The 24,622-nt window shown below is 43.9% G+C and overlaps 1 protein-coding gene across 1 annotated transcript in view; it reads right to left on the reverse strand.

Annotated features, from left to right (window-relative positions):
- Positions 1-24,622, reverse strand: part of pacrg (parkin coregulated) — a 277,008-nt gene that overhangs the window by 114,707 nt on the left and 137,679 nt on the right. The window contains 1 exon segment of the mRNA NM_001141061.1: positions 24,385-24,534. Within this exon segment, the coding sequence (NP_001134533.1) occupies positions 24,385-24,534 (150 nt within the window).

Consider the following 24,622-nt stretch of genomic DNA (forward strand, 5'->3'; position numbering starts at 1 on the left):
TGTGTTTGGGCACACCCGCTTGCGTATGTATGTGTGTGTGTGCATGCCTGAGTGTTAGTTTGGTTTGGAATAACCACATTCTATTATAGAATGTTGTGTGTGCTGAATTTGCACGCGCAAGCCAAGTGCCACCACTACAGTCAGTCGCACTGTCAAAGCTGTAAGAAATAGGCTGCAAACAAGCACACACACTGGCCACGATGTGTTTACAATACTGCATTGGCAATAAGCCATTATTTGTCCGACCGAATGGGAAAAGTCTGTGAGCATTTGAAATAGGATCAGGCTCAAACGAACAGGATCAAAAATGTTAGCTTGGTAGTCCAACATTCTTCCCGACATGCAACCATACCAGAGGCAGGGGACAAAGGATGGTGATCCTGCTGCTTCTGCCTGCCAGCCAGCCAGCCAGCCAGCCAGCCACATTCCAAGCAGTTGCACCTGATTCATCCTAGCTAGTCAAAGTACAGAATTATAATCAAGCATTTTGTCAACATTGATGACAGTTTGGAAACTGGAGGTAGGCTGTCTCCCTAATACGATGACTTCGGTTCGCAGTATTACAAAGTCACTCACAAATGTCTTTGAGATTTTTGCGTTTTTTTAATACCTGTAACTCCCATTTCCTGCAATCTAGATCAAAACATTTCCTTAAATGATATATATTTTAAATTATAGTGTTGCAGCCAGTCCGCAAGATGCTGTCGTTTTGCTATGTTTTGTGGGGAGAACATTGTTTGCCTCCAACAGCTCGCTTTTTTTCTGACCAGCACTGTCCCAGAGCTTGGGGAAGTGTATGTCGGCTTCATGTGGCAGCGGCAGGTACGCTAGACAATTTTTTAACAGCATCATAGCATAAATATTGGTGAATCACTGTGACATATGAAATACGAGTGATAGTGTAATCACTGTGTAATAACTACATACAAAATTAATGAACGTTCATATTCAGGTCCTGATTGGTCAACAATCTTCTTTGATGCGTCAAATAGTGTTATATAATGTGTATCTTTTTTGACACGCAAAGACCCAAAGGCCGTTTCATAGTTTGCATTCTTGTGCGGTGTGTGTGTGTGTGTGTGTGTTGGTGGAATCTCCCAGCATGCAGCTCTATGGCCATGCACGGCAACTAGGACTCCCTGGCTGTGCTCAGAATTAGCTATGGATCACAGCACGTCTCTATTGAGTGCTAATAGTAAGTAATCAATAGGCGTGCTGGCTCCTGATGGGTCTCACTCATTACAGCTCTTTAATAATAGGCTACCCTGCAGTGACTGTTGCAGCTGCCGTACCAACGTGCTGTGTGCAATGCAAAGAGAGGCCAATGGAAGCACTGTTCACAAACACAACTGCTAACCGGGGGAATTAATCGCTATCATTTATAACACACTATACTACTATGACTTCTGTATGCTACTGTATCTGTGCACACACCACAACACTACAACCAGGGATTTTTCTGCAATTGAAATCCTTGGGCTGGCCGCCTTCGTGTTTTTCGGGATGCCTAAGTCTAAACAGTGTAAAAAAATATATATATTTAAAAGATAGAAAAGATAATGGACCTATATATTTCAAAATAATATCATCTTTGAGAACTAATAATCATCAAAATATAAGCTAGACAGTCAGTGAATGGAAAAACAATCCATAAACAATGAATTAGCGGTATTGATTTTGTTTTATGTTTGCGCAAAATAACACAGCATTAGTCATGGCAAAATGCATGCAATTGCAGAGAATATGCTTTAAAATGCAACATTTTCTCTCAGCTCCATGGAGAAATGTGTAGAAATGCAGTAGGGGGCCTCTAAAATGTTCTCTTAAATTCAGCTGTGCTGACCAGAAGATGTGAGTGTGGAGTGCTGGAGTAGAGCGAGGAGCGGATCAAGCATAATTTGTCTGGAACGTGGAGCGGATTTTTAAAATGTTGGACTGTCGGCCTTCTCTCTTGCTCCAATTTCGCTCTGGTACCGCTCAGCCATGAGCTCTGGGCACGCTCTGCCCAGCATTTTTCTTTTAATTAGGCATATTCTGTTGTATTTATTTAGTCTACCCCACCACTAATGCGCAGAGATTTTAATATGAGTCGACCAAGAAATAGGTCACACAGCCTGTGTAGTTGATAGCAAGACAACGAATTAGCCCATGGAGCAGCACCGGAGAAGTTTAGAATTTGATATAGGCTATTGCGGGAAAAAAGTACATGTTTGTCTAAGTTTGTAACAGTGCTAAAGTTGTCTATCAACTGTAAAATGTGAGCGCAACGGAGCCAGTTACAACGGAAGTATGTGATCATCAATAGATTAGAGAAAAAGCAAGTTGTTTTTTAACACAGCGGCCGCATATCATCAGGTAGGTGATTGTTTAAAAGCCTACAACATGCTGAAATGTTAAAGCTTCTTACTATAGCCTACTTCAAAACCAAATAACAGTACAAAGTCATAAAAGTAGATGGGGCGTTTGTTAAATTATCTTTTTAAACAAAACATGAAACAAGTTTTATTTTTCTTGTGAGTGCTGAGCGATTTTTAGCGCAGCGAGGAAAGGATGTTGCACAAAGACCACTCAGTCGGATTTCAACTCTGCTCAGATACTCTGGCACCGATGGACCGATCGAGGCAATTACCACTCCCCCTGCCACGGCCACCACCTAAGCCCCTATTTGATCCAGAAAAAAACCTGTACAACTAAATAAGAATGCCCTACAATGTTAGGCATACGCTTAAGTCATATAACAGCTTGACTTCCCTGCTATATCCAGTAGTCAAAAGTCACCAAGATTGTACGCACTTGGGCTAATGTGTGATACACACAGACACCACTATTTGGGCCCTGGGCCCAGTTGCATGAAACATCTTAAGTGTTTCCCTTAATGATTCATCAGAAAGGAATCATTTTCCTTTACCTGAGAGAAATGTTTAATGGCGTTGCAAAAAGCCCCTTAAACATGTTCCTTAGTTAAGTCGTTTTACGGTAGTTTGAAGACGTACGGCAGAAAGAGTATTTGTTTACCATGGAGACACCCTAATTCACTGACTGAAGGTCTCATCCAACAATTTATATTTCTATATTCAAGACAGGAGAAGCAAATTGTTTCCGATGATAATAAAACAGCTTTCTTTAAGTTACTTTTTTCTCAACTTGTTTCTATTACTTTCTAGCACATCAAGCTAGCTTTCACAGAGTAGCTAGCTTTGACGCCAATATTGTCCATCTTTCATTATTAGCTATGTACTGTAGCTAGGTGGTAGAACCAGGGCAGAGGATAGGAATATTCACCTCCACAAAAATGCTGTTTAGATGGACACACTTAACTGTTTTACTTAATTTAAGCAAAAATATCCCCTTAATATGTTTTGTACAATTGCTTTAAATTGAAGGAAATGTTTTAAGGGAAAAGATAAGATAAAAATGTACTTAAGATGATTTATGCAACCGTGCCCTGACATTACCAGGAATAATTGGGTATTTTTTATAGCCTATAACTTAAGGGCCGGTAAGGCCATTTTATTTATTTTTTATTCCTGGTCAGGTCATGTAGTCAACTCCCCCTGAAGGTGTCTGCATGCTTCCCAGCTGAAACTGTTCAGAAGAGTTTGTTCATATATTATGACGACATTTTGTGATGTTTTTGTTCGTTTGGACTTTTTCGGCTGTTCGGGCATACAACATTTTTTCTAGAGGGATGATGAAGTTCAAAACCAAAATCTACACCCCTTTGTGGGTGATTGGTCAACAGTAGGTATTCTTCAAGAAAGGTACCCAAATGTTTCAGTCTCCCTTGCTATCCTTCCTCCCTATCTCTGCTGATGTGGAGTCAGTGGAGTGTCCCTGGCGTACACGCCTGGCGGAGGTCAGTGCGTTACAAGGGTTAGAGAAGTTAGCCAGTCGACTTGGCTGCATTATTCAGCAGTGGGGGCTAGGCCACACAAGAGGGATCTAGCAGCTAGTAGCTGTACATGTACAGTGGGGGGAAAAAGTATTTAATCCCCTGCTGATTTTGTACATTTGCCCACTTACAAAGAAATGATCAGTCTATAATTGTAATAGTAGGTTTATTTGAACAGTGAGAGACAGAATAACAACAAAAAAATCCAGAAAAACGCATGTCAAAAATGTTATAAAAGGATTTGCATTTTAATGAGGGAAATAAGTATTTGACCCCTCTGCAAAACATGACTTAGTCCTTGGTGGCAAAACCCTTGTTGGCAATCACAGAGGTCAGACGTTTCTTGTAGTTGGCCACCAGGTTTGCACACATCTCAGGGGGGATTTTGTCCCACTCCTCTTTGCAGATCTTCTCCAAGTCATTAAGGTTTCGAGGCTGACGTTTGGCAACTCGAACCTTCAGCTCCCTCCACAGATTTTCTATGGGATTAAGGTCTGGAGACTGGCTAGGCCACTCCAGGACCTTAATGTGCTTCTTCTTGAGCCACTCCTTTGTTGCCTTGGCCGTATGTTTTGGGTCATTGTCATGCTGGAATACCCATCCACGACCCATTTTCAATGCCCTGGCTGAGGGAAGGAGGTTTTCACCCAAGATTTGACAGTACATGGCCCCGTCCATCGTCCCTTTGATGCGGTGAAGTTGTTCTGTCTTTTTTACAGGTAACAAGCTGCGGTTAGGAGCACTCCCTTTAAGAGTGTGCTCCTAATCTCAGCTCGTTACCTGTATAAAAGACACCTGGGATCCAGAAATCTTTCTGATTGAGAGGGGATCAAATACTTATTTCCCTCATTAAAATGCAAATCAATTTATAACATTTCTGACATGCGTTTTTCTGGATTTTGTTGTTGTTGTTATTCTGTCTCTCACTGTTCAAATAAACCTACCATTAAAATTATAGACTGATCATTTCTTTGTCAGTGGGCAAACGTACAAAATCAGCAGGGGATCAAATACTTTTTCCCCCCACTGTATGCACATACTGCGAATAGGGAGGGCCAGGAAAGTGGCTGGCTTTCAACATTGTTAATGCAGGGGAAGCAAGGTGAGGGGGAAAAAGTAAAATATAGCGTGTGTAGAGAGAGAGAGAGAAATAGATGGAAAGAAATGAAATAAAGAAAGAAGGCAGGCAGTGTGGAGAAGGAATATGGAATATATACTGTAGAAAGAGAGAGACAGAGATGGAGAGAGAAGGAGAAAGAAAGATTGAGGTAGGCCAGAGAGAGAGGGATCAAGAAAGAGAGACTGAGATGAAAGGAAAGAAAGAAAGAGAGTGAGAGTGACATAGACAGAGAGAAGGTTGAGATAATGTAACAGCATTGGCACTTGAGGTTACATTGTGAGAGTTAATTATGGTGACCCTGTGAAGAGGGTTATAGAGTAGAGTCTTGTGCTGCCACGCTACTGTTAAGTGGAGAAAAAAATAATGAAGAAACAGAAGTACTTAAGATTTATTTTGTGACAATACTTTGTTTGCATTGTGGAGCATTTCCTTTGTCTAATGTTGAAGTCTCGCTGTCTTTTGTCAGAACCATAAACTGGTATAGCAGTATTTTTACTGCTCTAATTACATTGGTAACCAGTTTATAATAGCAATAAGGCACCTCTGGGATTTGTGATATATGGCCAATATACCACGGCTAAGGGCTGTGTCCTAAGAACAGCCCTTTGCCGTGGTATATTGGCCATATACCACACCTCCTTGGGCCTTATTGCTTAATTGTAAGTCTACAGAGAGCGTGTCACGTCTCCATAATAAGCAATGAGTTTTGACAGTGCTCAATGAAAGAACATACCCTATAATGGAAAGACCAGAACATAGCAAAAAGGTGCTACTTCTAACACCAGTCAGTTCTGAATTGAAGGCAATTACCTTTGCCAAATAAGTGTAAGATGGAGGACATTTTCACGTGTTTCTGTTTGCGTCACTCCAGCCTTTTGATGGAGTGTGTGTAATTTAGTATGGTTTTTTTTAGAGCAGAAGTGAGTGGAGGAGAGTGGGCACTCTGTGATTTCTGACAGTGTTTGTGCAGTGAAAACATGAGACACTGTACTGCTGCAGGATAGTGAGACACCATCCCAGAGAGAGCACCAGGCACTGCCACTTCAGAGCCCCCACACACACAAGCATGCACACACCCAGAGCCATATATTTAATATATGGCTCTGCACCCACCTATTCGGTCTTAAAGCAATGAGCTGAAATACACATGAGAGACTCTCGCACTACAAAATACCGACTGCCACTCACTTTCAAACAGCAGAGAGTCTTGCACAACCTGACAACAGACCTTCAACACAGTGACATTTAGCAATGCAGACACATTCCCTTATACACTAACATCTAGAGACATTAAACTCTCTTTCTCTATCTGTCTCTCTCTCGGTCTCGCTATCACTCTCCACCCCCCCACCTCACCATTCCTTCCTCCATCCCCTCCTGCCCCTCTCCATCACCTACTCTCTCCATGCCCTTCCCTGTGTGGATGGGGGACAGACAGTCTGCTACTAAACAGCAGGGCTGTTGTTTGTGTGTGTGTGTGTGTGTGTGTGTGTGTGTGTGTGTGTGTGTGTGTGTGTGTGTGTGTGTGTGTGCATTTGTGGCCTGTTCTGCTCTGTGATACAGCAACGAGGTTTATCCGAGTGTAACACCCACTGGCTCCTCGGCTTGCCGGGGTTACTGTTACTGAGCTGCTGCTGGTGGAAGAGCACACAGCATCACAGCATTGTCCCAGAGCCCTAACCTTTGCTAGGCTACCAGAGCCATGCTAACACAACATGCTCCCAGAGCCATGCTAACACAACATGCTCCCAGAGCCATGCTAATGTAACCAGTGTGAAATGGCTAGCTAGTTAGCGGGGTGCGCGCTAATAGCGTTTCAATCGGTGATGTCACTCGCTCTGAGACCTTGAAGTAGTTGTTCCCATTGCTCTGCAAGGGCTGCGTCTTTTGTGGAGCGAAGGGTAATGATGCTTCGTGGGAGGCAGCTGTTGATGTGTGCATGCTAACACAATAGAGCCATGCTGACACAATATGCTCCCAGAGCATGCTAACACAATTTGCTCCCAAAGCCATGCTAAAACAATATGCTCCCAGAGCCATGCTAACACAATGTGCTCCCAGAGCCATGCTAACACAATATGCTCCCAAAGCCATGCTAACACAATGTGCTCCCAGAGCCATGCTAACACAATGTGCTCCCAGAGCCATGCTAACATAGTCTGCTCCCAGAGCCATGCTAACACAATATGTCAACATCTGCTCCAGCAGATCCCCTTTCACCGGCCACAGACAGGATGGACGCCATAGAGGGCAGGATGTGGGAGGTCATAGTGAGACAGAGGGGTGTGCAGAGGGGGTTCTTTGGGGTTCCAGATGGGATCCCAGAAGGAGCACAAAGTCACGACTGCAGCTGGCCTCCGGTGTGTGTGACCCTCAGGCTTTATGTGAGTGAGGTGTGCCTGTCTTATCTCCCCTGAGAGAGGGCAGATAATGTTACCTCAATCACTAAGAGGGTTGGATCTGGACGGACACGGACGGACACACACGCGCAGTTGCACACACACGACAGACACACACACACTGATGGAGACATGAAACTGACACGGGGTGATAATGACTGAGACGCAATGTAATATATACACAGGGGAAATGAGAGGGATAAACTCTATAGGAAGTTGTAAACAGAGGATGGGGTGATGGGCCATGTTTGCTAGCATGTTCTTGCATTTACAGTGTTTGTCTATGGCTTAGGTTTTATGAGTCAGTATTTATGAGCCAGTGCATGCACTGTTTCTGCACAGAAATGGGGTTGTGTGGTTGTATGTTTACAGTAGTTGTAGGTGAAAGTGTGTGTGTGTGGGGGGGGGGATGTATGTGAAAATGTGTGTGTGCGTGTGTGTGTGCGTGTGTGTGCGCTTGTGTGTGTATACACGTGTGTTTGTGTGCCAACAGGGGGAGAGGGGAGCGTGGGCGGCACCCACGGAATGCTGATTCAAACAGGGCTGGACAAACGGCTGCACACAAACCCAGTGCGTGTCGCTGGCTGCCTGTGGGAATGTCAAACACAATGGTGTTCTGTGGAGCTGTGGTGAGAGCTCCCTGCCAGGTATTAGTTCACATGTGAGCCTCACAGATAGGCTTACACACTCACAGGCTAGCGCACACAGTGTCACACACGTAGGAGAATGCTCGCACACGTAAACACACACACACACTCTCCTTCTCTTGTTGAAGTTGTATCTTCACTGATGGGTGAAACAAGCACAGTCTTTGTGCCTCTCAAATCCATTATAAAGACATAGAAACGATCACGATCACGACAAGTCACTACTCTTGGTTAAAAACCGCCGCCAGTGTACATTATTCATCACTCTCCCTGGCATTGTCTAATTTCTAGGACTCAATAATTGTGTTAAACACAAAGACCCCTGGAGTCCTCGCAATACTCTCGAATCGTTCGAAAATTCCCTCAAATTCATCAATTACAGAGTGTGCTAATCTCATTGAGATTTGAATGAATGGGGAGGCCTCATCATAATTTATCCAATTAGGTAATTGACTTCTCTGGATTAGGGGGGAAGAAAGAAAGGGAAAGCCCCACAGTGTGCTGCCGAGTGGCAGCCTGGTTACTCTAAAGCCAACCTATTGTCCTGACTTAGCTGGAGAGACAGATTCAAGGCCTATGCCATGGTCACCAATCGTTGTCCTGGAAAGCTACGTGGTGTGCAGGCTTTTGTTCCAGCCCAGCACTAAAAACAATTGAGCTAATTAACCTTGAGGAGTCGAATCAGGTATGTTACAGCGGAGCTGAAAAAAAAACAACCTGCATAACCCCCTATTGCAGCTGTCCAGGACCAGGGTTGGTCACTGTTAGTGAACACTATTACCATCTCCAACCCATCATCCCCCTCTATTTGGTCCCACTCTCTTCCTGCTCCCTGTTCCACCAGATAAAGCACGGGGCTCAAACTTGACATAAAATGGAGAAAAAGGTAAATGGAAGCTAAAGGATAATCAGTCATCCACAAAACAAGAAATGGGGAGATTAAAAGTGAGCGAGGAGGGGATAAATAAATATATTACTGTGAGCAGAAAAATGGGGAGAATTAGAGATATATAGAGAGGGAGAGAGCTGGAGAGTGGAAAGAGAGAGAGAAAGAGGAAGAGAGAAAAGAGAGACGGAGAGAAAGAGAGTAATTGAGAGCAATTGAAAGAGAAATGACAGAGGCCTATATCAGAAAATAGGCCTATATCAGAAAATAAGAGAAAAATAAAGACAGAGAAAGAGAGGTAGCGAGAGAGAGAGAGCATGACGTGGATGCAGCGACTAACTGAGCTGAGAGAGCGAGCAGCGGCCCAGATTATGCAGGAGCCAGGCGTTTTATCAGGTGACCTTTAAATTGAAGCCGCGAAGCGGCTGGAGGCCCAGGGGCCGCCGTCTTTGCTCTGATTGGCTGGCCGGCCCTGGACCTGCTGACAATAGAAATGATCAGAGGCAGCGCATATCCAGAGGGGAAATTCCATTAATATATATATTTCTATATTTCCCACTGTCTTTCTTAAACATGGGGGAAGAGGGAAAAGTCATTATGTGCTGTGAAGCATGCTGAGTGAGAGGGAGGGAGGGAAGGAGAGAGGGAAGGAAGGAGGTTGCCATTACCTGGCAGTTGCCTATCTCTCTCTCTCTCTCTCTCTCTCACTCTCTCTCTTCCTCCCTCATTCCCTCTCACAGGGGGCCTGTGATTTAAAAGCAGAGGGGTGGCAGGTTGTGATTGCCTGATAGATATCTCCCAGTGGTGAGGGGTACTCGGGGACACTGCTGTTGATGAGGTGTGTGTGTTCTGGGAAAGGGAGGCTTGTTGTCTGTACCGATGAGGAGCTCTGTGTCTGGTGTGTCTGTGAAGGATGATTGATTACAGAGGGCCAGGGGTGCAGTGTATGTGTGTGTCGTGTGTCTGTGCGTGTACCTGCCACCTAATATGCCACTATGTACACAGGGAATGCATGGTGCATCCATTTATAACAGCAGCTAGAGACGGTAATTCAATCAAATAATATTTATGAACAGGGACCCACATGAACTTCAACATTATTGTGGGGACAATAGCATTGGTTGGAGCTCAATGTAAAAATCTCGCCCTACCATCATATCTAAGCCAATATGGCATAAATGTTAATGAAAATGATTCGCAAATCAACTGGATTGTCATGAGCTGTCAGGCCGCTACCGAGAACCACATACCAGATTGTTAAAAGGGTCGTTAGCAATTGATTTTTTTAGAGTATTTTTTTGTGCCCACCAAGATCATATTCTAGACGTTGGATTAAAACGAGACTATGGCGTCCATGTATAATTTATCGCTGTAACGTGTCCTTTTCTGTCTATTAAGAACCAACTTTTTGTAGCATTTCTATCAAAGCGAACATACATTTTTTGGGGGCATATATGTACATAGGTAGGGGTAAAGTGATTAGGAAACAGGATAGATAATAAGCAGTAGCAGCAGCGAATGTGATGAGTTAAAAGAGTTGGTGCAAAGGGGGGTCAATGCAGATAGTCCGGGTAGCTAATTGGCTAAATATTTAGCAGTATTATGGCTTGGGGGTAGAAGCTGTTCAGGGTCCTGTTGGATCCAAACTTGGTGGACTGGTACCGATTGCTGTGTAATAGCAGAGAGAACAGTCTATGACTTGGGTGGCTGGAGTCTTTGACAATTCTTAGGGCAGTTGACATACCAAGCGGTGATACAGCCAGTCAAGATGCTCTCAATGGTGCAGCTGTGTTGGTGTGTGTGGACCATGGTAATTCCTTAGTGATGTGGACACAGAGGAACTTGAAGGTCTCGACCCGCTCCAATACAGCCCTGACGATGTGGATGGGGACAAGCTCGGCACTCCGTTTCCTGTAGTCCACGATCAGCTCCTTTGTCTTGCTGACGTTGAGGGAAAGGATGTTGTCCTGGCACAACACTGCCAGGTAACTGACCTCCCCCCTATAGGCTGTCTCATCGTCGTCGGTGATAAGACCTACTTGTCGTCAGCAAACGTGATGATGGTGTTGGAGTCGTGTGCGACCACACAGTTGTGGCTTAACAGGGAGTACAGGAGGGGACTAAGCACGCACCCCTGAGGGGCCACCGTGTTGAGGGTTAGCGTGGCGGATGTGTTGTTGCCTAACCTTACCACCTGGGGGCGGCCTGTCAGTAAGTCCAGGATCTAATTGCAGATGGCGGTCCTAAGCTTATAGATGAGCTTGGAGGGCACTATGGTGTTGAACGCTGAGCTGTAGTCAATGAACAACATTAAATGGCCAAATGTATGTTGACACATGCTTGTCAAAACATCTCATTCTAAAATAATGGGTATTAATATGGCATTGGTCCCCCCTTTGCTGCTATAACAGCCTCCAATCTTCTGGGAAGGCGTTCCACTAGATGTTGGAACATTGCCGCGGGGACTTGCTTCCATTCAGCCACAAAAGCATTAGTGAAGTTGGGCAATGATGTTGGGCGATTAAGCCTGGCTCGCAGTCGGCATTCCAAAGGTGTTCAATGGGGTTGAGGTCTGGGCTCTGTGCAGGCCAGTCAAGTTCTTCCACACCGATCTCGACAAACCATTTCTGTACAGACCTCACTTTGTGCAGGGGGGCATTGTCATGCTGAAACAGGAAAGGGCCTTCCCCAAACTGTTGCCACAAAGTTGGAAGAACAGATTACTCTAGAATGTCATTGTATGCTGTAGCGTTAAGATTTCCCATCACTGGAACTAAGGGGCCTAGCCTGAACCATTAAAAACAGCCCCAGACCATTATTTCTCCTCCACCAAACTTTACAGTTGGCACTATGCATTCGGGCAGGTAGCGTTCTCCTGGCATCCGCAAAAGCCAGATTCACCCATCGGACTGCCAGATTGTGAAGCGTGATTCATCACTCCAGAGAACGCATTTCCACTGCTCCAGAGTCCAATGGCGGTGAGCTTGACACCACTCCAGCCGACACTTGGAATTGATGGTGATCTTAGGCTTGCGTGTGGCTGCTCGGCTATGGAAATCCATTTCATGAAGCTCTCGACAAACAGTTACTGTGATGAAGTTGCTTCCAGAAGTAATTTGAGTGAGTGAGTGTTGCAACCGAGGACAGATGATTTTTACACACTACGAGCTTCAGCACTCGACGGTCCCATTCTGTGAGCTTTTGTGGCCTACCACTTCGCGGTGGAGCCGTAGTTGCTCCTAGATGTTTCCACTTCACAATAACAACACTTACAGTTGACCGGGGCAGCTCTGACATGTATTCCAAAATAAATAAGGAAATACAGTCAGGCACCATATTACTACAAGACAAAACATATTTCTCAATCAAGCATGATAGTCTTGTAAGTATAAAAGCAAAGTTTGCTTTCATGTAATAATAATGTTTGAAAAGGTAATGGAATGGGATTATTGTGGTGTGTGAAGAATGCAATACTTTAACTTGTATGCGGTACAAATCACATTATTGTGGGGGCACCTCCTTTAAGAGTATGAATTAGGCTGTTAGAGAAGGTTTGAATCCTAAGCAACCTGCATACACATTGTTTGAAGTACAATAGACCACAGGGTTCTCCCCAAAGAAGCCAACCTTTGGAATGGCTGCACCGTTGCGTAAAAAAAAAAGTTGTATCATTTATTTACTTTATTTGTTAGAATTTAAGGCTAGGGACCACACCTAAATTGAATATTTTGGGCTCTAGATTGCAGAAATGGCAGTTACAGGTGTTTATAAAAAATCTCTACATCCAAAGGTCACTGCCCCTCTCCTAATGAAACCCAAAGTGGGTAGTACTGTAACATGATACACTATATCTCAGCTAACCCGTTCAGGGCGCTAGACCGTAACAAGGCTCAAGATTCAAGGGATGGTTATTTCATGTTCATGAATGTTGCATTTTACCTAATGAAACCCACAGCGGATGGTAACTGTAGCAAGTTTACGAGGTTACGGATGCATTCGTAAATTGCCTCCAGTGTCAGTGTGCTCTGGGTCGTTCGTAAATTCAGAGAGTTTAGCACTTGGACGCTCTGACCAAGGAGAAAGGTTGATCCAAGCGTTCTGACCTCACAACGGCAGTCAAGCACGCAAACTAACTGGTTCAACATGGCTAGCTTGCCATGTTGAACCATAATTCCAGACACAGATAAGAGAACACCTCACTCTGACTATTTTACTCACCCCAGCAGAGTTGGTTAGGCTTTTTTCATGTTATCTAGAGCGTTAGTGACTGTAACTGTGCTGCTGGCAACAATGAAAGGATTTTTTTTGCCGACGTTTACGTTCACCGTTCAAATTCAACAGGTGTTTGCGCATTCGTAAATGCATCGGTTATTCTGCGCACAATACTCACACTTACATACGCATGTGCATCTAGCTCCACACCATCTGTTGGAACACACCCACTCACCCCCACATACACACATACACACCCACCCCCGTTCAGCTGAACCTGTCCCCTGGCTGCTGCTGCGGACAGGAGGCGTGTCACGGGGTCAGCTCTTAACTGCTACATCTCAGAGTGGTGGTGTAACAGAGCCATCAGAGCCTCCCAGGCTTGGGCCGCCCACCCCGGAGAGGAAGACTGAGTCGCCGCCCACCTGGCAAAAACCACCATCGCCCTCAGCCTGCCTGGCCGGCTGGCTGGGAGAAGACAGAGAGCCAGACAGGTAGACAAAGAAAGAGAGGAAGGGGGGTTGGGACGCATTAGAGAGAAAGTGGGTGGGTGTGTGTGTGTGTGCGTGCTTGTGTGAGCGTGCATGCGTGCTTGTGTCTGAGGCTTGTCAGGGGTGTTATCGTCGCTGGCCACATTCCACAGCGGAAGATAAAGGAGGGCAAATTAACTAGATCACAGGGAGGGTGTCAGTGACAAATGGGGGACGAGGGACCAACACCTCGGCGATAAGAGGAGAAAATAGTCATAACAGCTGAGTGAAAAACACACAGCCTAGCCCACAAGAAACTTTGCCAGGATTGAGCACCAAGATGCAGCACCAAGATGCAATTTCGCTGTTGTTGATCCATCGTTAGCATGATAGCATCTGTTGTCTGGCCTTTTGGATCATAATGAATAAGATCATATAGACAGAACAACCTGATCCTAGATCAGCACTCCTACTCTTAGACGTTTTGTGAATACAGATTTCCACTGGGCAAAAGATGGTTGAATCAAGATTGAATCATTTCAACCCCAAAAAACAATGTGATGACGTTGAATCGATGTGGAAAACGGATTGTATTTGCAAAAAGTCATCAACATCGGGGCATTTCATATTTTTTCACTTAAATCCAATGACATGGTAACATTTGCATCTAGCAAAGATGAAGGAATTGTCCGTAGCGCTCCGAGACAGGATTGTGTCGAGGCATAGATATGGGGAAGGGACCAAAACATTTCTGCAGTATTCAAGGTCCCCAAGAACACAGTGGCCTCCATCATTCTTAAATAGAAGAAGTTGGGAACCACCAAGACTCTTCCTAGAGCTGGCTGCCCGACCAAAATGAGCAATCGGGGGAGAAGGGCCATGGTCAGGGAGGTGACCAAGAACCCGATGGTCACTGACAGAGCTCCAGAGTTCCTCTGTGGAGATGGAGAACCTTCCAGAAGGACAACCATCTCTGCAGCACTCCACTTATCAGGACCTTATGGTTGAGTGGCCAGACGGAAGCCACTCCTCAGTAAAAGGCACATGACAGCTCACTTGGAGTTTGCCAAAAGGCACCGAAAGGACTCTCAATCATTAGAAACAAGATTATCTGTTCTGATGAAACCAAGATTGAACTATTTGGCCTGAACGCTAATCGTCAAGTCTGGAGGAAACCTGGCATCATGCCTACGGTGAAGCATGGTGGTGGCAGTATCATGCTGTGGGGATGTTTTTCAGCAGCAGGGACTAGAAGACTAGTTAGGCTCAATGGAAAGATGAACAGAGCAAAGTACATAGAGATCCTTGATGAAAGCCTGGTCCAGAGCAATCAGGACCTCAGACTGGGACAAAGGTTCTCCTTCCAACAGGACAACAACCTTAAGCACACAGCCAAGATAATGCAGGAATGGCTTCGGGACAAGTCTCTGAATGTCCTTGAGTGGCCCAGCCAGAGCCAGAACATCTCTGGAGAGACCTGATAATAGCTGTGCAGCGACGCTCCCCATCCAACCTGACAGAGCTTGAGAGGATCTGCAGAGAAGAATGGGAGAAACTCCCCAAATACAGGTGTGCCAAGCTTGTTGCGTCATACTGAAGAAGACTCGAGGCTGTAATCGCTGCAAAAGGTGCTTCAACAGAGGACTGAGTAAAGGGTCTAAATACTTATGTGAAAGTCATATTTCAGTTTTTTACTTTTTATACATTTGCAAAAAATTCGAAAAACCTGTTTTTGCTTTGTCATTATGGGGTATTGGGTGTATATTGATGAGGGAAAAAACTATTTAATCCATTTGAGAATAAGGTTGTAAGGAAACAAAATGTGGAAAAAGTCAAGGGGTTAGAATACTTTCCGAATGCACTGTAATTCAAAACTAGACTTTGAACTGGAGTCTGTGTCTGTGGGTTGGGATGGATAGAAATTGTAAAATGCCTGGTGTAGCTGCTGAAGAAGAATCTATGGAGGCTCACTTAGATTGGCTCGCTTATCAGTGACAGGAAGTGTTGGTGCTGCTATTTCTGACATCGGTGTGGCTGATAGATCGAGGTGCCTGGAGAATCTGTGTAAAGCTTCCCACACCTGCACTAAATGACGTGTCGGAGGGAGGAGCTATGCCAGGGTTCCCACCTGTGATTGGCCCTTGACCTCATCACCTGATCACTTCATCAAAGTTGGACCGAAAATATGCCACTTTAAAAGAAGCTCTCACTTGAAAAGAAGCTTCAAGGGTTGGCACTTCAAAGAAGTCAAATCTCTTCAACTTTACTGAACAAAAATATAAACGCAACAGTTTCAAAGATTTTACTGAGTTTACTGAGTTACAGTTTAGGAAATTAAAATAAATTGATTAGGCCCTAATCTATGGATTTCACATGACTGGGAATACAGATATGCATCTGTCGGTCACAGATATCTTAAAGAAAAAATGGGTAACACAATGGGCCTCAGGATCTCATCACAGTATTTCTGTGCATTCAAATTGCCATTGATAAAATGCAATTGTGTTCATTATCCGTGGCTTATGCCTGCCCATACCATAACCCCACCGCCACCATAGGGCACTCTGTTCACAACGGTGACATCAGCAAACCGCTCGTCCTCACAACACCATATTCGTGGTCTTTGGTTGTGAGGCCAGTTGGACGTATTGCCAAATTCTCTAAAGCGAAGTTGGAGGCGGCTTATGGTAGAGAAATGAAAATGACATTCTCTGTCAACAGTTCTGATGGACATTTCTGCAGTCAGGATTCCAATTGCATGCTCCCTCAAAATTTGTGACAAAATTTCACATTTTAGAATAGCCTTTTATTATCCCCAGCACAAGGTGCAACCGTGTAATGATCATTCTGTTTAATCATCTTTTTGATATGCCACACCTGTCAGGTGGATGGATTATTTTGGCAAAGGATAAATGGTCACTAACAGGGATGTAAACAAATTTGTGCACAGCATTTGAGAGAAATAAGCTTTTTGTGTGTATGGAACATTTCTGGGATCTTTCATTTCAGCTCATGAAACATGGGACCAACACTTTACATGTTGTGTTTATATTTTTGTTCAGTGTAGATAGAAGTTTGTAAATAGCTAACAGAGTTTTCCGACCATAGATATAAAATCCACCCATTATGGACTCATTGACCTGAATAGGGATGCCCATTCTAGTAATTATATTTCTAACTCTCTCTCTTGAAAGAACTCTACAGTGATTTCAGAAAGTATCCAAATACCCCTTGACTTTTTCAACATTTTGTTGTGTTACAGCCTGAATTCAAAATTGATAAAAACAAATTTTAACTGCCCATCTACAGACAATACCCCATTATAATAAAGTGAAAACATGTTTTTAGAAATGTTAATACAGAATTAAATACAGAAATATTTATTCTACAACGGGTTGGTCAAAACAAGCATTGTGATTGGTTGCGAGGCGTTCAAAGCCACACTAAAAAACTGTTTAGCGCGAGTAAGCCTATGACACAAAAATGGCCATCTTGATTTCTGTTAAACCTGAGAAGTTCCTGTGCATCCAGTGTCCCATCAGCCCAGCCAGGCAATTCATTAACTTGATCTCCACTATAAAAAGCATCAAGACAATATTCCTCCTTGCTTCTAGCCTACCATTTGGTTTGCAACAACAGGGGTTTGGAAAAAGGTTGTGTCTGTCTGTAGACATTTGCAACATTGTTTCAATATTTAAATTCGATTTCTACTGTCCTATTGAGAATGAATCAGCATCATTTGTATGGATATATACAAAGGAATGTCAATAGAAAAAGAGGTCAAACGACATGAAATGCAGAAAGTTTGCTGTCTTACCAGCTGCGTTAGCTGTGTAGTTGCCTAGCTCCTCTGAACAGTGTCCTGACGAGAGAGCACATTTTCTATGCCAGGTCGAAATCGCACATCATTGGCTCATTGCTATGGATGTATCCAAAACAGCGTTAACAAATGCAAATGCAGCTACAGTGGTTCGTCCTTTAAAAGTTGGAGCTTAATGCGGCGCAGCTTGCATGGTGACGCAGAATTCTATGGCACGTTATTTAAGTGTGAACCACTGGTACCATTAATGCAAGTTAGTGTTAGTTTGACCACCAGAGGGCATCTTTGAGAAGCATTTGACAGCCTTCAATAGTGGCTGTACTAGAGAATGTAGGCACGAGGGAGACCGGGGTTCAATTCCCGATGGGGAGGAGGGAGTGGGCTGTCCTTGTAAATAAGAATTTGTTCTCAACTGATTCCATGTGTGTTATTTCATAGATGTGATGTCTTCACTATTATTCTACAATATAGAAAACCCTGGAATGAGTAGGTGTGTCCAAACTTTTGACTGGTACTTGATTAATTAATTTGATTCATATTATGGGGTTTCTATTCCAAGAAAAATGAAAAACCCTCTGGGTTTCCATTAGGATGGAATGAAAATCTGTCGCTGTCTAACGTGAAGGTCGGGAGTAAAGTACTGGGCTATTTAACTAAAGAATCCCTGTGTCGTGCAGGCACACAGGAGACCAGGGTTCAATTCCCCGATGGGGAGGAAGGAGTAGGTTGTCCCTGTAAATTAAGAATTTGTTCTTAACTGACTTGCCTAGTTAAATAAAGGTTACACTAAGAGCATAACATTTCTACACCCTAATTTTCAATTTAATCATCACTCATGTTAAACATGATTATTGCACACATAGTGAGTCCATGCAACTTATTATGTGACTTGTTAATCCAATTTTTACTCTTGAACTTATTTAGGTTTGCCATAAAAGTGATTGAACACTTACTGACTCCAGACATTTCAGCTTTTAAAACATTTAGAAAAAAATGATTCCGCATTGACATTATGGGGTATTGTGCGTAGGCCAGTGACAAAACAATCTCAATTTAATCCATTTTAAATTCAGGCTGTAACACAACAAAGTGTTGAAAAAGTTAAGGGGTGCCAATACTTTCTGAAGGCGCTGTAAACAACTGCTGTTCCTGAAAAGAGAGGAATTTGCTGGATGACGGACTACATTGCTCTCTCATAAGGAATGTTTGTTGCATCCCATTAGGGATGAGATTCATCACAGCAAGCAAACAAGAGAGCCGTGCAAATTGCATCTGTGATTTTCTGCACTATCTGAAACCCCGTCATCAGACACACACACACACACACACACACACACACACACACACACACACACACACACACACACACACACACACACACCAACAGAGCTGATTCAGAAAACAAAGTGCTGCATCAAGTATTATAATGCATCATCTCCGCCATAATAACTCATCATTGTTAACTTCCCTTTGAAACATTACAGTGTCAGCTGCAATGGCTGCTTGCAGCAAGTCAAACACAAGCCTAGTTATATTGCGTATCTGAGAATGGAGACATGCATAAATTCCTTCTTTATATAGCATCCGGTCCACTCTCACAGCCACAGGCCAAGACCATGCACATTCCCAAGAGTGAGATAGGGTGACCTGGTAGTCAAAGGACACCTAAAGACCCCAACGGGGCTGCCCAGGGAGATGCCAGGGAGGACTTAGGCCTACCTCAACCCAAACCCAAAGCTCTGTCTTTTGAAGTGTATGGACAGGGACCGGGAGGAAGGGCAGAGAGGGACATGGAAACAGAGCTCTGCTGTGTTAGATAGCTGGGGGGACCACACAAAGAGGAGACTTGTGGCCGGGGGGCTGGCAGCCCTAATAAAGGGGACAGTGTGGTGAGACACTGAGAGAGGAGTCAGAGACAGAATGTTGGCGGTGGCACTCTCTCGCCTCTCGCCCACCACCACCACAGCAGCCAACAGCTGCACATGGGGGACACAAGATGTCCTTTCATGGAGCCATTGGCGTACTCTCCCCACACCCAAACGTCCCCCCTCGCCCTTTCCCTTACCCTATCCCACCCACCGTCGCTCTGTCGAGACTCCAGCTGCGGACACTGGGCTCTGTTGTGGCTGGCTGGGGAGATGAGCGAGGGGGGAGGGGATGCTACTGCTGGAATGGGGGGTTAGGCCCAGTAGTAGTGAGTTATGGTGTGGGAGTGTTGTGGGAAAGAGGTTACCAGTCAACCACAGACTGAAGTCTTTTGTGTTTTGTGTTCTGTAGAATCTGTGCAATGCGTTTGATTAATGTAGCTTCTATCTTGTGGATCGTTGCATTTTTGTTCAGAATGATTGAATTATGTGCGTGACAAAGCAAGCCGAAGGTGGGAAACACATTAGATAATGGATAGACTTTGATGAATCAAAAATAAAACTATGCCGCATAAAGGAAAGACTTGAATAGATGACAGTGAACTTGAAACATCAAAGTACAAACTGCAAAGTAATAGGCTTAAGTAGTGCATAGAGAGTGATTCATACATTTCCAATTCAGACCTTTGAGTATTGAGATAGTGATAGGGGTTCATGAAAAGATGACTGTACCATTGCATCAAACTTCATAGAAGTAGCCCAGTGAGCACCTTAAAAAGGTATTTTCAACATCCTTTCAACCAAAAATAACTATTTTCAACATCTTTTCAATGTCTTGTGCTCATCGTGAGGCTTGTTAATGTGTACAGTGTTCAGTACATCAACAACAATATTCTAACGCAGTGGTCACCAACACTGGTCCGGTAGGAAACGCTACAGGGTGTGTATACAACCCATCAAGTGCTCATCACCACCTTGACAGGTTATGCACTTGTTTTTCTAATAGAGTGGAAGCAATCTCCAGTGTTGATCTGGTAAAATCCTCATACAGTACCATTTGGGACGCTGCCTGGATTCCCTAAAACGGAGGCCTATGACAAGCGTTAATGGGTTGCCAGCAAGCCTGGAATTTCGAGATTCTAGGGGCAAGACCATGTGGACTTCAAGAGGTGCCCAATCTGCCAGGGCACGAAGACCATCTGCTAGGGCACCAAGGCCTTTATCAAAATAGCCAATTAAATTCATTTGAAAACCAAAAAACACTAGCTATTCTGTTAAGAGAAACATAAGTGTATGTAAATGTAAATAAATTATTTGACAGTCATATGTAGGTGATACAGTATCTGCGTATTGGCTAATAGCCTCACATGTCCACACCAATGCTAACGTGAGGGAGAAAACAGAAAATGTAGCCAAACTTTAAATTACATATATCTAGGCTTAACGCAAGCATTCCGCTACACCCGCAATAACATATGCTAAACACGTGTATGTGACCAATAAAATTTTAATTGAATTGAACGCCAGTAATGTTTGACAAATATAATGTAGGATAGTTAATATTAACATCTAAAGGCTTGATTCTGTTGACATACTTCAGGTACTGTTCGTTAGGAGAAAGGCCAGTGCCAGTTGTGCACCGCCACATTATACGCCTTGCAATCTGAGTGGAGGCAGTCAACATTTTGAAACTGTTTAACCACAAATGTCATTGTTTAAAACCTGGATGTTTTTTTGTCATTTCATGGGTGTAACATGTGCGCTGAGAGTTGGAAAGCAAGTATTTAAATAAATAAATGCAACTAAATACAAAACAAGACACACAAACAACGCACAGACTTGACACTGGAACAGAAACAATGACGCCTGGGGAAGGAACCAAAGGGAGTGACTATAGGGCAGGTAATCAAGGAGGCGATGGAGTCCAGGTGAATGTCGTTATGCGCTGATGCGCGTAAAGATGGTGACAGTTGTGCACCATAACGAGCAGCCTGGTGACCTAGAGGCTGGAGAGGGAGCACACGTGACAATGGGGCATGTCTTACCAGGTTTCGAAGTAGATTAGCCAAACTCCAAACATTGGAATGTCGAAGGAATTATTTTATAAACACCCCTCAACTTTTTCGACATTTGGTTGTGCTACAGCCTGAATTTAAAATGGATTAAATTGAGATTTGTTGTCACTGGCCTACACAAAATGCCATTGAAACCAGTAGGCTATTTCTCTCATGTTCTATTGGTTTTCAAATAATTTTCTTTCATTGTCCAGCAGCCGTTGTCCAGCACAATTCTAGTCATATTAGCAACACATGCAACAGTAGTTACATCTTTGTCACGTCCTGACCATAGTAAGATGTTATTTTCTATGGTAGAGTAGGTCAGGGCGTGACAGGGATTGTTTTTCTATGTTTGTATTTCTATGTTCATGTTCTAGTTTTGTATTTCTATGTTGGTTTTGTTTGGGATGATCTCCAATTAGAGGCAGCTGGTTCTCGTAGTCTCTAATTGGAGATCATACTTAAGTAGGGTTTTTTCCCACCTGGGTTTGTGGGAGATTAGTTTTGAGTAGTGTCTGTTTCACCTTTCTTTATTTATGTATTGCATAGTTTCACAGTATAAATAAAATGTGGAACGACACACGCTGCACTTTGGTCCGCTCATTCCTACGACAACCGTGACAATCTTTAGATCTTCTCTCTTTCTACATTTCTAAAGGATATTTGAATCTCTATCAAATGAAACCGCTCACAATTGCAGTGGGCTTTTGAGAATGGTGTTTTCCAGCTAATTGCATTTTGGAACATTTGCGTGTATAACCTACTGCGCATATAATGTGAAGAAGCAATAGTTTATCAACATTTTAAGCTAAACGTTCTGATCTGTTGCATCAGCCTCATTGCTTTTAAATGTTTGTTTGATGTACAGTGGTTGTACGAATTTCAATCTATTGTCTCACGGTCCCAGAGTCTAGTTCGAATATTTCTTTCTGGCACAGAACGACAAGCTGACCAATAGAATATAGATGCCTCGGAATTCGATAAGAATCCTGATGTGTCTGTCTTCACTTGTACTTCGTAGCTGTGACCCGATCAAGTGACGGGCATTGGCATATAAGGAATTGAGATATCTGATAGAGCCATGTGAATGAGAGGTGTCTTCGGGAACATGGCGAGTGGCAGCCGGGAGAAGGGAATTATAATTATTATGTTCAGCCCAAGGGCATAATGGCCACCATGGCCGCAAGGCTTTTTTTTTTATGGGGCATTACGGCCACACAAGGGGGCATCCACGACCATGGTCGTGGATGCCACCGGGAAATTCGAGGCCTGGTTGCCAGTGTGTGTGCACTGGCCCCCTGTTAGAGGTCAGACCCCAGCAGCCAGCCAGCGGGCTGGGCAGGGAGCAGGAGGAGCAGGGACCAGCCGAACCAGGTGATAGGGGGCTGGGGATGGAATAATGAATGCCAGACCAGACCAGAACAGACCGAGGCAGCAGCCAACCCAGGCAGCAGGGCAGCTATCAGGCAGAGATAAACTATTCCTAGTGGGGCTCGCCAGCCCAACCGCTGCGCCCGAAATACACCCGCTCCAAAACGGTTTAGGGATTGATTTGACAGCTAATTTACAGAGGAGATTTGCATAAGGCCCCAGTGCTAATAAGACACCATTTTCTATCCTCCCTTTTGTCTTTCTTTCTATCTTTTTCTCCCCGTCTCTCCTTTTTTTTCTCTCCTCCCCTGATGCTAAAATGGCAATGAGATAATGTAACCAAATTAAAGAGACAAGAGATTCAAATTGGATATTGATTAATAGACTAAAGCCCTGTGTTCAGGCCCTGTTTAAGCCCTGTGTTTAAGTGATTGATTCACAATGCCAATCTTCTTTCACATTCCACTGACGCCGGTGAATGACTGGCGTTTTGGGGATTGTCTGAGTCGAGCTGGCTGTCTGTCTCTCACCGTCCGGCTGTGAATGGGGCCGTGTCGACGCTTTGAGGCTTGACAGCGCCACACAAAGAGCCATGCCTATCGAATGCCAATCTGGAGACGCTGTGTGTCACGTAGGATAGGGGTGGAGGCTTGGGGATCAGAAGGACGTTGGTTGTCCTCTAGTCTAAAGCCAATACATTGATGGGAAAAGGAAAAGTGATGCATCTAGTTAGATGAAAGGGGATGAGCACGACTCAAGTTCAACCTTGATGGGATATGGGACATTCAGGGGATGTATGGACAAAAATAAGCTTTTATAGCGAGTAATAGTGAGCACACAGACGTGCATGCACACAAAAAAAAAACTGTCCATTAACATGTTAATAGTGACAGCTCTCTAACATCAAGCCTTTGATTCCTGGAAATGGACGGGAGCCGGAGCTCGTCCATAAACAAATCAATATACTTTGAAGAGATTCTTCCAAGTAGCCACCCTTTGCCTTGATGACACATTTGTTTAACACTTTTTTGGTTACTACATGATTCCATATGTGTTATTTCATAGTTTTGATGTCTTCACTATTATTCTACAATGTAGAAAATAGTAAAAATAAAGAAAAACCCTCGAATGAGTGGGTGTGTCCAAACTTTTGAATGGTACTGTATATATTTACAAATATATATGGGGGATTGGAAACGATGTAGACAATTACATTGATGGAACCTACAATCTATCTGCAATAGTAAAGCTGATCTACCCCCTAAAAAATTAAAAAATATAAATTAAAGATACCACATCCGCCATTCAAACTGTCCTTTCACCATATAGCCTAGTAAACATGAACAGTATCGCTGTGGCCATCAGTCAAAGACATATGCTACATACTGTACTGTACATACTGTACTGACTCTGCGCTTTCGCGATAGTAAGCTAGCACTCGCAAACATACCGTAGCATCCGTAGCACAACACCAGCAACCTCACCAAGTGGTTCAGCATTTTTGGTGATGGCGTAATGGCTTAGGTAGCGTAGCTGTTGCAGGGTCGCGTGTTTAAATCCCGCTCGGAATACCCCTCAAATTCACCACAATACACATACTGCCAGACACACAGTATAGGCTAGATCTATAATGTAAGTGACTCACTGTTCATGTTCTTGAAGATGTTGAGGATGGGCAGGATCTGTCTGTAGTAGGGTACCAGGGCCTCTCCCACCATTTCTCCAGACACAACCAGGTGCTGCAGCACCTTCAGCGTGGTGCAGATCACTTGCCTGTTTCGTGTATTCAAGGCATCTGTGAGACAGAGAGGAAGGCCACCAAAGAAATAGAATGTTATTATTGTTATGGGTACACTCAATATGGCCGCCATTGACTCATAACC

This window comes from Salmo salar, chromosome ssa09, assembly GCF_905237065.1.
Source record: "Salmo salar chromosome ssa09, Ssal_v3.1, whole genome shotgun sequence".
In the NCBI taxonomy this organism is placed as follows: Eukaryota; Metazoa; Chordata; class Actinopteri; order Salmoniformes; family Salmonidae; genus Salmo; species Salmo salar.